The following is an 11400-nucleotide window of genomic DNA, read 5'->3' as shown; positions in this document are numbered from 1 at the left end:
ATTTTTCACTCGCTGATGCAGGAAAATAAATCAACATGCCTTACATGTTGGATTTTTTTTTTTTTTTTTTTGCAAGTCACCCAATGCGAAGGTTAGGTTGCTCATAATCCATGCATTTTCTATTGCGCACATTCTCATTTTTAGAATTTGAACAACCTTTCCTTGTGGGTTAACTTCCTCAAACAAGAACGTTCCTAAGCAAAAAGCATAATTCAAACAGGCCCACATGCTTGGCATTTCTCTGAGACATCCACATCACAGATCTTCTTGACCGTTTTGTCTCTGGCCACTTTTTCGATTCGTTATGACAGTGAAACCAAATAAAGGTTTAATTGTCTCATCATATTATCACATATTACACACAAAATGATAGATTGTAGTGATGCGCATTCCAGTTCTTTTAAGTGAACTGGATCTTTAGAATCAGTTTGGCTCGTGAGTGAACGATTCGTTCAAAAGAATGGATTTTTCCATCAGTGATTTGTTCTTTTTTCAGTTCATATGATTTGTCGTGGATTGCATTTCCCGCTCACCAACCGAACGGATCTATGAGTGAACAAGTCAGTGAGTGAGTGATTTGCATTTCCAGTTCATCGCGAGAACGGATCAGTGAGGGAAGGAATCCTGACTTTCCCGTTCGCGAACGAGTTCATGGGTGAACTGTCTTCCTTCGCGTGCATCAACGGATCAGAATGTGTTGCGTATGTGTAAGCCAGAATGTAGATTTATGATTTGCCAAGGAAAGAAAGAACCACTCACTGAAACACCACTTCTTTTATGCGCCTTTTCTCCAAGCTAATTGCATAAAGGGATGCGCCGTTATGCAACAACGGGGAGATGATGCTTCTCTTTGGGTAATCTTGATTTTATAACACTTATAGTAACGTGCATGCATATATATATATATATATATATACGCCTAAATATTATTATCCAATATATCTACTGCAATTTCACATTGGATTGCTGGTTTGAAATTTACTTTTAATATCATTGTTTTTAATAAACATTTATGTTAAGACTTGTCTGGTGTTTTATTCCTTGTTTTTATATTCGCCAATTAAAACATAAAAATCTGACATTTGGTTAAGTGCTTTATATGACAATATGTGTAGGTACACCTCATGGACACTTCAAGAGGTACATTACACGAGGTTAAAAAAACTGAATAAATAAAGGGTTAATTGCACAACAGAAGCACATCTAGGTATTTTTCGCACCTGGGATCGGACCAAGTTCTTACCGGCAGCTTTCAAGTGCTAGCACTGTTTTGTACTAGTGATGTGCATTCCAGTTAAGTGGACTGAATCTTCAGAATCGGTTGTGTGTGTGTTTATCGAGGGAAACTTGGAAAACATATTGGAACGCGGCCCCCGAGGACTAGAGCTTAACACCTGTGACCTTTGACCATGATATTTCCCTAATAAAGTGGCCTGTTATTAGGTACACTTGAAAATGGCGGTGTACCTAATGGAGTGTCAGTGTGATTCCCTCGTTAAGTGCCCCTGCGTGAAAAGTGCCACACCCGCCCTCACCCCCACCTCCTGATTGGCTGGTTGATCTGTGACGTCACAAGGACATTACATTAGGTACACCACCATTTTCAGGTGTACCTAATATTTTTATGCATTTTTTGTACGTGTCAAGAATGTGTATTTGACTACTTGCTCTTTATTTTGGGGGACACCAACACATATTACACAACGTAAAACACATATAGTCATATAAAGCGGTTAACCAAATTTTTGTTTTCATGCCCAAAAAAAACAAGGAACCCTAACCCTAACCCTAGCTCTACCCCTAACCTAACCCTAGCTCTAACCTTAACCGTAACGCTAGCTCTAACCCTAGCTCTGGCTCTAAACCTAACCCTAACCCTAGCTCTAGCTCTAACCCTAGCTCTAACCCTAGCTCTGGCTCTAACCCTAACCCTCGCTCTAACCCTGACCCTAGCTCTAAAATCTAAACCTAACCCTAGCTCTAACCCTAGCCACTAACCCTAACTCTTGCTCTAACCCTAACCCTAGCTCTAACCCTAACCTAACCCTAGCTGTAGCTCTAACCCTTGCTCTAACCCTAGCTCTAGCTCTAAACCTAACCCTAGCTCTAATCCTAACCCTAACCCTAGCTCTAACCCTAACTCTAACCCTAACCCTAGCTCTAACCCTAACCCTAGCTCTAACCCTAGCTCTAAACCTAACCCTAGCTCTAATCCTAACCGTAACCCTAGCTCTAGCTCTAGTTCTAACCCTAACCCTAGCTCTAACCCTAACCCTTGCTCTAACCCTAACCCTAGCTCTAACCCTAACCTAACCCTAGCTCTAATCCTAACCGTAACCCTAGCTCTAGCTCTAACCCTAGCTCTAACCCTAACCCTTGCTCTAACCCTAACCCTAGCTCTAACCCTAACCTAACCCTAGCTCTAACCCTAACCCTAACCCTAGCTCTAGCTCTAACCCTAGCTCTAACCCTAGCTCTGGCTCTAACCCTAACCCTCGCTCTAACCCTAACCCTAGCTCTAAAATCTAAACCTAACCCTAGCTCTAACCCTAGCCACTAACCCTAACTCTTGCTCTAACCCTAACCTAACCCTAGCTGTAGCTCTAACCGTTGCTCTAACCCTAGCTCTAGCTCTAAACCTAACCCTAGCTCTAATCCTAACCCTAACCCTAGCTCTAACCCTAAGCCCAACCCTAACCCTAGCTCTAACCCTAACCCTTCCAGGTTAACCTGGTGTCCACTTTGTCCTACCAAATATTGGCCTTCAAACGCTAACCCTAGTATGAAACCCTAACCCTCGTTTGAAATCGTTTTATTTATATAGCCCTAAATCACAAACATGTCTCAAAGGGTTAGGGTATGTACAAAAACTCTTCTCAAACATCCCCTGATCTTAATTTTAAATCCTAGTTTGAAACGCTGACCCTAGTCAGTTAAATGTCCGTACCATAGAATTGATATGCAATAAGCAAGATAAACAGATCCAGAGTAATGCTAGCGATGTTGCTCTTGTTTATGCTCACATGGGAGAAATAAGTATCCGAGTTAATAAATAAAGATGTCCTGCCATGTGAAATTACTGTTTTAATTATTCGGCTGAAAGCTCCTTTTAAATCCCACTTCCTAGCTTTTACTCTCTCTTTTTTTCAGGCAGGAGTTTAATGACATCTTAATGCTATTAGAGCTGTAGAAAGCATACGCGGGCGTCAGTGTATCAGTCGTGAATGAATAGGATGAGGTCGGGATTTTCGGTGGACGCTAAAATTGAAGGTTTAATGCAGCAATAGAACAAACAATTCCGAGATGTTTATTTAACAGCAGAGCGGTTAAGGTTAAGCGTGTTTCTGTTTACTCTCAATCGTGGATTATGAATGTTCCGACTTGCTCAGTTTCTTGTTTATCTTGTCGTGGGGATTGTTGTTGATTTTGATTAATATGCCATCCATTTTCTTTTCAATATGCCATTTATTTTATTTCATTTTCAAGAATTAAACATCTCGTTTTTCACAAGACTACATTTTAATTGGTAAGTATTTATTGGTGATGCTTGCTGTAAGAACTTATGCCTTCAAGTATCTGTAGTAGTAGTATCGGATCATTGTTTTAGTCAAAATATCTCACATAGACAGTGTTGGAAAGTTCATTTTCAAAAAATAAAAAGGTTGCTGCAAGCTATTACCATCTGACATATTGGCATTTTTGGCATTTTCTCATTGTCTCTGTATTGTAAGACTTTTTTTGTAAAAAAAAAAAAAAAGGCTTTTTTTTCCAGACAAAAATGGCAATGAACTTAATATGCCAGGGCCAAGATTTGAATCCCGATTGACGGGGGGCAGAGAAGACCTTGCTGACCCTGACTGCTCATCACATTTGATGTCTGACCGCTTACATGCTCAGTGCTGAAAATAAACAATCACAAGGAGAGACTTAAATCACCCTCCCTCCCAATTTCCCCCTCCTCGACGGCTTCCAAAGTGCACTTCAGCCTTTAATAATGAAAAGTGAAAATTGCTGCACGTCAAGCGAAAACGACATCCGGTGGGTAATTGAATCATCACCGTTGAGCAGGTTTGAGATGTATCCCCCCCGTAAGGAGAAGATCAAACGCTTGGCAGGAATGTCGAAGGGAATAAAGCACATGGGCTGTAATCCAATTAAGAGCTGCACATTCATGCGCACTGTACACTTGGCGGAGGTCACAAATAAACATCCAACAGGATTAAACATGCATGTTAATTCTCATCGAAAGTCGTTTTCATTATGGCTCCGAGCAGCCGCTCCGAAAGCTATTTGTGTGCCTGCGGAACACATCGGATTAGGACAAATTGAAAATGAGATGCTGATGGCTACAGAGTGTTTGAATGGAAATGCAAACATACAAACAATACCAATGATTCGCTGACTCATCGTTGTTTGCATTCAAATTAGACTCATGAAGTAGAAAAGAAGAACATGCAGTTCTCTCAATGCAAAGAAATTCTCAATTTTAAAAAAAATCCGATTTGTCATGCGTTGTTTTTATTTCGTTTCAAAATGCTCTAGTCAATACAAAGCGGGACACGTAAGGAACACACAACATCATTTTTTGTACACAAAAGTATTTACAAATTGTGTGTGTTTCACTCCACATTGCACATGTTGTCCAGGCTGTTCTCGTGGACCTCTGGCAGCTCGTTACGTTCGAGTAGCCGGTAACGGAACGACACCTGGTTGACGTAGTTCCCACTGGACACCAGCCTCACCACCGAGTTATCGCAACCGATTTTCATCTGGGCTGAGGAACCACACAGACAATAACAGTCACTGGCATGTAGTGTTGTTCTACACCACAAAATAAATAAATGTTGGAAGGAGTACTTAAAGTTGGGCCTGTTAAATTTTTCTAAACAATCGGGACAAGGAGTTATTCATCATTTAACAGGAAAATTTGTACTTGGCAGCTTTTGAGATTAATGAGCTCGAGAGTTTGTTGTGGCCATTTTTGGACAGTTTGTGGGAGAGACCAAGCTAACAAGCGGACTCATTTACATTCGACAAATAGGAGAAACACAAACACAGTGGAAAAACAATCTGACAAGCAGAAAGTGCAAAAGCATTGAGCCATAAATCTGTGTCGCATTCTGAAATAAAGTATGTAGAACCAACTTTGCTTTAAAATGTTAAATGTATATTCTGGAGCCTTTTTACTGTTGTTGTTTTTTTACATATCAGGTGTCCTGGAACATTTCAGACACTAACACTAACATAATACTAAGATTCAGTATGAACAGATGTTAAAAATCATAATTAATAATTATCAGCTAACAAAATACTTTTTAAAGTGTCGCCAACAAGGTGCCAAAGTTTGGCTTTCATTTGTGCCAACTTTGAAGTGATTTTCACAATAAAGGAGCCGATGGACTTACCAAGTCCACTGAGAGGAAAACACAGATCAGCAACGGGGAACATGCGTGACGTGTCCACCCCGTTTCCACCCAGCAGCTCCACGTAGTCACCGGAACCCGAACATCCAGACGACAGCCTCGCCTTTGTAAAATAAAAAAATGAAGGGTGCCAACTTGCTGTTTTTAGGGCATGATTTAGATGTGAAAAATAGTAACAAAAATATTGGTAGCTATTGTTTTAAAACCATACATTAAATCTGAACCTTACTTAGAAACCCTAAACCTGTTTTGAAATCCTTGTCTGAAACCCTAACTGTAGTTTCACACCCGAACCGTAATTTAAAACCCTACTTTGAAACACAAATTCTACTTGGAAACCTGACTTTGGAACCCTCACTGCTCACCCTAACCACAAGGCCTACCCCTAACCTGAACCCTAATCCAAAACCCCTAAATCCTAATCCTAACCGTAACCCCGATTTCTAATCCTGACCCCCAAACCCTAACCTAACCCCCTAACCCAAATTGCTAACCCTAACCCCAAAAGCTAACCCCTAACCCTCGCTCACCAAACCCCAACACCTAACCCTACACCTACGTTACCCATATGCAGCACGTATGTACATATGACCTTGGATCTGAGCTGGTTGCTTTTGTCCTGCTCCAGGCTGAGCTGTGTCAGTTGGATCTCCACCGGGTAGATGATGGAGAAGCTGCAATTGCTGTGCTGATGTGGCATCACCATAGTGAAGCTGCCCTCTGGGCTCTGAGACATAATGTTACATGCTGCAATATACACACACATACACACACACGGAAAATGTGCAACAAGTACACTAATGAGCCCTCGCACACACACATATGGCTGCAGGTCCACGTCTTTTTCTTTTCTATGGACTCACGGAAAGGGTTACGCAGCTTCTTCACGTTGAGAGAGAAGCCGCTGTCGGGGTTGCGGATGCGGAAGAAGACCATGGCTACGTTCTGAGACGAGCGAGTGGCGTGGCCCGGCGCCGTGGAGGAGCAGATGTCTGTGTAGCGCTGGTGAAGAGGCAGCGGGTGGTCCTGGTTGCTGGGGAACTTCTCCCCCTTCAGGACCCAGCCATCAAATATCTGGAAATGTCCATCAAATGAACAACAACATTAAAATACAATGGTGTAGTAGGCCTAAGTGTTTGTGGAGTGAGGTCAACCTTGATGAAGTCGCCGGCGTCGCAGTCGATGTTGATGTCAGACACCTCCAGGCTGATGACCTCGCTAGGGTCGCCGATGATGAAGGCGGCGCAGGCCGGCTGCTGCGGCGGCGACGACGCCACAAAAGTGAATTGGCCCTCGGTGGCCAACATGTCCAGACATCCTGACCAAATGGGGAAAAAAAAACAGTAAATTCGATTCTCAACCAAAAACTTAGGAACAGCTCACCATAAACAATAAATACATTTAAAACAGTGACAAGCAACGACATACAAATGCTTCATTATTGTAATATTTGAAAATGTTTCTGTTTTTTTTTTTTATACACTTTTACTTAAACTACAATGTGTGAATACTTTTGCCATCTCTGTGTGACCAACCAACCACAATAACAAATGTATTTTCTTGAATAGACGCCAAAACTGTGAATTTAGTCCATTTTATTAGTGGGGAGGCCTTTATTAGCGGAATCTTCTTTGGAAAAATGCATTTTCTAAATAGTTCTAAGATATCCAGGCCCTATCTTCAAATAATGTGCATCATAAAAGAATCTGAAAATTAAAAAACAGCTCATAAAATGATGCCAAGCACTTCAAAACCAACCGACATGACCGTGGGATCGTTCAGTCAGCAAAATGAAGCCACTTACTGAGATCTCGTCTGAAAAGGAAGTCTTCGGATTCTCTCTTCTGCTCCAAACTGAGGAGAGAATATAATCCATCTGAAGAGGCATCCTCCTGAAAGTACATATTTGAGATTTGAGCATCATCACGTAAACAAGCAAAAATTCTACTTGGTGGCTCTCACCTCGATGTAGCGGCTGAGCGTCGTGCAGGCTGACAGAGAAAGGAGGAGGAAGAGAAGTTGTGTGCGTACGGATGGAGACATGCCGGTGATGTGTGTGCGTCTCTCTTGGAGAGGAGAAGAGCAGCTGGGGATGCTGCGTGCGTGGCAGCTTTTATATTGCAGTGGTTGCAAGCATCCAGCAGGACTGCATGGAGTCATGTGTGAGGCTCGCACAATTGATGTTGTCAAATGCACAAATTGTCAATACCCTCTTATTTGGTTTATTTCTTATTTAAACTTTACTTATTTTTTCCAGGTAGGATAGTTTCTCATTCTTAACCATAGTTCACAAACAGTGTCAGTTGTAGTATTCGTTTTAATTTCTTTTATATAATGAGTACTTGTCAAGTGCAAGATTGAAAAAAAAAAAAGAAAAAGGGTCAATAAATATTGTTTCATAAAGATAAGTTTGCTTTTCCGAACAGTAATACCAAAATAGAAACGTTGGAAATAAACTTGATGGATGACAATGATGAAAGATGAAAATGTCTTTGTCACTAATTGCGTTTATGCTTTGCTCTCATCCAATTCATGACATGCATTTAGATGCGGCTAATTGTAAGCATCCATTGTGAAAGGTCAAACTTGACAACAAGCCCAGTGTTTGGAACGGAGGCCACACGCCGGTTCCCATTCATCTAAAATCCCCCCAAAATACTGCGTGTGCCCTATAATTATCCTCTAATGAGTGCTGACATTTCCTTTGAACTTTTGAAGGTCTGCAACGCCGCACGCTTGCTCCAAAAATAAAAAGTACAACAAAGAGCAACAATAGCTTCGAGACGTTGTCCCCTCGGTGTGCAATGACCTATTCGAGGTGTATTACCTTCAATTCAAAGCCATGGGGGGCAACTCAAATTAATTGGTGTTCCTTTTAAAGCCTTTGTGCGTAGATGATGTCTCTGCCGATCTATCACAACTAAAAAAACTGGAAGCTCAAGACAATGGACCGTGCATGTAAACTTTTCATCATGATTCTGCTCAAATATAAATTAATATTCGAGATCTTTATTATAAAAATACTCTCAAGTTGGTAAACTCCCGCTTTAGTCAAATGAATTGCATGAGTCAAGGACAGTCAAAGTTAAATTGACCAATATGATATGTTATATGATATATTATATGCGTACAAATCAAACACAATCAAATATATTTCCTTGAAATAAATAAATAAATAATAAAATACATTTAAAAAATCCAGTCCAAGTGATCATTTGCTGCCCTCTGATGGCCAATATGAAGAACTAGACTTTATATATATATATATATATATATATATATATATATATATATATATATATATATATATATATATATATATATATATATATATATATATATATATATATATATTTACTGTAGTAATTGAACAATAGCACAATTGAACAATCTACATATATATATAATATATATAAAATATATATTATTTGATATATATATATTATATATATTATTTGATATATATATATATTATATATATATATATATATAGAGAGAGAGAGAGAGAGAGAGAGAGAGAGAATGAAAATGATTGTTTTTAGTTTGTACTGTGTGTAATAATTGCTTACGGTGGTCAGACTCGATGTTCCAAACATGGCGTCATGTGTGGAGTTAAATTGCATCAAGTGTTGACTTGACAGAGAAGCGCCCGTCAGGGCCTTTGTATCCCAGCATGCATCCTGAACACATCTACTCCCTGGCAGAAAGAGAACATTTAGTGAACTCGTCTCTTGATTGGTGCATGTTGACTCGCTTGTGCACACACGCACACAAAAAGTGCACATGCAGGGCAACTTGACCCATTCATCTCCTGCGGGGGTTCCTAATGAGCCGACCCTCCCCGTTTGGACTGACTGAGAGAGATGAGTGCGAAGCCTTGCATGGATTTTCTTCCTCATCCCTCCTTTCCCAAACGTGGTTAGTTCAAAGTGTGTTAATCAAGAGCGATGGATAACACCGTCTTCTTTTAATTACCTCCCAACTTCAGGGGAGGCCTCCTGGTGCCATTTTTGTAATTTGTTATTTTGATTTTTGTAGTAGCTGAGTCAAGCCTCTTATTTGTTCAGTGAAGTTAGAGTTGAGCATAGTGAAGAATCTACATTCAAAAATCAATAAAAATGTTTTCATTTCATTTTGACAACAGAAGGGTGGACTTGCAACAATTAGTACACATCATTCGACTTTGTGATGGTGTCCCAGGTGGTCTATACCTTCCATCATTCTGACTGTCTTTTCTCATCCTATCCGAGCTAATAAACATTGATTAGATTGCATAATCAATCCACTCACTGACAATGATTCAGTGCTTTGCATACATTTTATTGAGTGCAATCAGCTTAAAAAAAGCAGGGACTCAATATATGACTAAAAAAAAACTGAAATATAATAATAATAATAATAATCATAGTAATAATAATAATAACAATAATACATTTACTGTGTACCCTCTAGATATTGAATGTTTCCATAGCAGGATTACATCAACAGTATTGATCACGTGTCTCTATAAAAAAAAAAAAATGACTGCAAAAACATTTTGTGAAGCCCTATAATATTTTCTTCTGCTAGCCACCAGATGTCGACATTGAACCGCAGCTGACATGAAAGACGTCACAGCGCTTAAAAAATGAATCATAAAAACAGCAGTTTTCTCCTGTGCTTGGGCTGAGTGAATGTATCATTGCAATAATAATAATTAATAATAATGAAAAATACCTTAGCTGTAAACATTTTCTGAGTACTGATTTAGTACAGGAGGTCTTTGAAAAAAAAAAAAAGAGATTAAAAGGCATGTTGTAAGAAAATTGTTAAAATTAAATAAAACCTGACTTTATTTGTTATGCTTTGTCCTTAATATCACAATGATGATGACATGTTTGTTGTAATTTTGCCTCTGGTAAAGATTAGGACTCAGGCTATTATTTTTCAACATAATATAATACCTGTCTTATTATGGATGGACACTTAGGCCTACTACGGGACTGTATTTTGATGTTTGTCATTGCGGTGGTACTCAGTTAGCTACTGTAAGTACTTTTTTTAGGTGGTGTAAAAAAAACATGAATCTACACTATAGGAAAGTTTTAGCGGAACACCACAACACATGCACAAACTGTTTAGAAAGTAGCATCTAATGACAACAACAACAATGTGACATATCACCTTCCAACAAATGTACAGTATGGCGAGCATGTAAGTTTAGTCCCGGCCCGCGTAGCCATGCATGGCTGGGTCACATAATGAATGTTGATGAAGTAGAAAAGCCGCTTTAATCAGGACGGATCACTGTGCAGAGGTGGAGAATGTCAGCGAGAGCAGGCACAGCTGCTTGCTGAGAAATTCAATATTGACTGTCGGGATAAATGTCCTGCATATTCTCTCATGTGTCCCAGGGGCCGCGGTATTATGCCTCTCACGTTAGCGGGCCCTAATTGGATTAAAAATGACTTGTTATTGGGAGAAAAATGGCCGAGAATATGCCGTCATAATTATTGCCTCTGCTTCTCCGGGCGCTCGGCGAAATGTCAAAATCAGGTGTTTGCCGGCAAACACCTGATTTGATGGATTGTGTTTCATTTGGGAATCAATGAGGGGCTGTGCAGTAAGAAATGTCACATCAAAGTCTTCTTTTCTACGGCTTTGATATACCTGCAATGTTTTTAAAAGGAGACGGCCTGATGCATAAGCAGTAGCCTCTGACGACAACAAGCCACTCACAATAACCAAGAAAGAAATAGCAAGAAAATGTCACCTACTTGAATAGAAATTCAAAATGTTGCCACATTTTTGCTTCACTTCAATGGACACTGTGCTGCTCCGTCTGGTGTGTGCGCCTTGGCCACCTGGGGGCAGTATAATACAAACATACATGGAGCTGTCTTTGTGCCTCAGTAAAATGCAATATCTTTAGCCTTCTTTGCAGAGGTTAAAGCAGACATGACAGTGAGCATTGTTTTTTTTTTTATGTCTGCTCCAT

The 11400-nt window shown here is 39.9% G+C and overlaps 1 protein-coding gene across 1 annotated transcript; it reads right to left on the bottom strand.

Annotated features, from left to right (window-relative positions):
* Positions 1-4503: 4503 nt before the first annotated feature.
* LOC133149667 (corticotropin-releasing factor-binding protein-like) lies at positions 4504-7466 on the bottom strand. The gene is made up of 7 exons (XM_061271911.1): positions 7386-7466; positions 7228-7315; positions 6578-6741; positions 6287-6497; positions 6016-6170; positions 5406-5526; positions 4504-4774 (listed from the first exon to the last, which is right to left on the bottom strand). The coding sequence occupies exons 1-7, from the start codon at positions 7464-7466 to the stop codon at positions 4620-4622; spliced, it is 975 nt and encodes a 324-aa protein (XP_061127895.1). The 3' UTR covers positions 4504-4619.
* Positions 7467-11400: the final 3934 nt, after the last annotated feature.

Source organism: Syngnathus typhle, unplaced genomic scaffold (genome assembly GCF_033458585.1).
Source record: "Syngnathus typhle isolate RoL2023-S1 ecotype Sweden unplaced genomic scaffold, RoL_Styp_1.0 HiC_scaffold_423, whole genome shotgun sequence".
Lineage (NCBI taxonomy): Eukaryota > Metazoa > Chordata > Actinopteri > Syngnathiformes > Syngnathidae > Syngnathus > Syngnathus typhle.
The sequence above is the reverse complement of the archived record's forward strand: the minus strand, read 5'-3'. Positions and strand labels throughout refer to the sequence as shown.

Coding starts and splice junctions, on each gene's coding strand:
- LOC133149667 (XM_061271911.1), bottom strand. CDS start 7,466: ATGTCTCCATCCGTACGCACACAACTTCTCTTCCTCCTCCTTTCTCTG. Junction 7,316..7,385: donor CGCTCAGCCGCTACATCGAG/GTGAGAGCCACC, acceptor ATGTACTTTCAG/GAGGATGCCTCTTCAGATGG. Junction 5,527..6,015: donor GCAACCAGCTCAGATCCAAG/GTCATATGTACA, acceptor TATTTTACAAAG/GCGAGGCTGTCGTCTGGATG.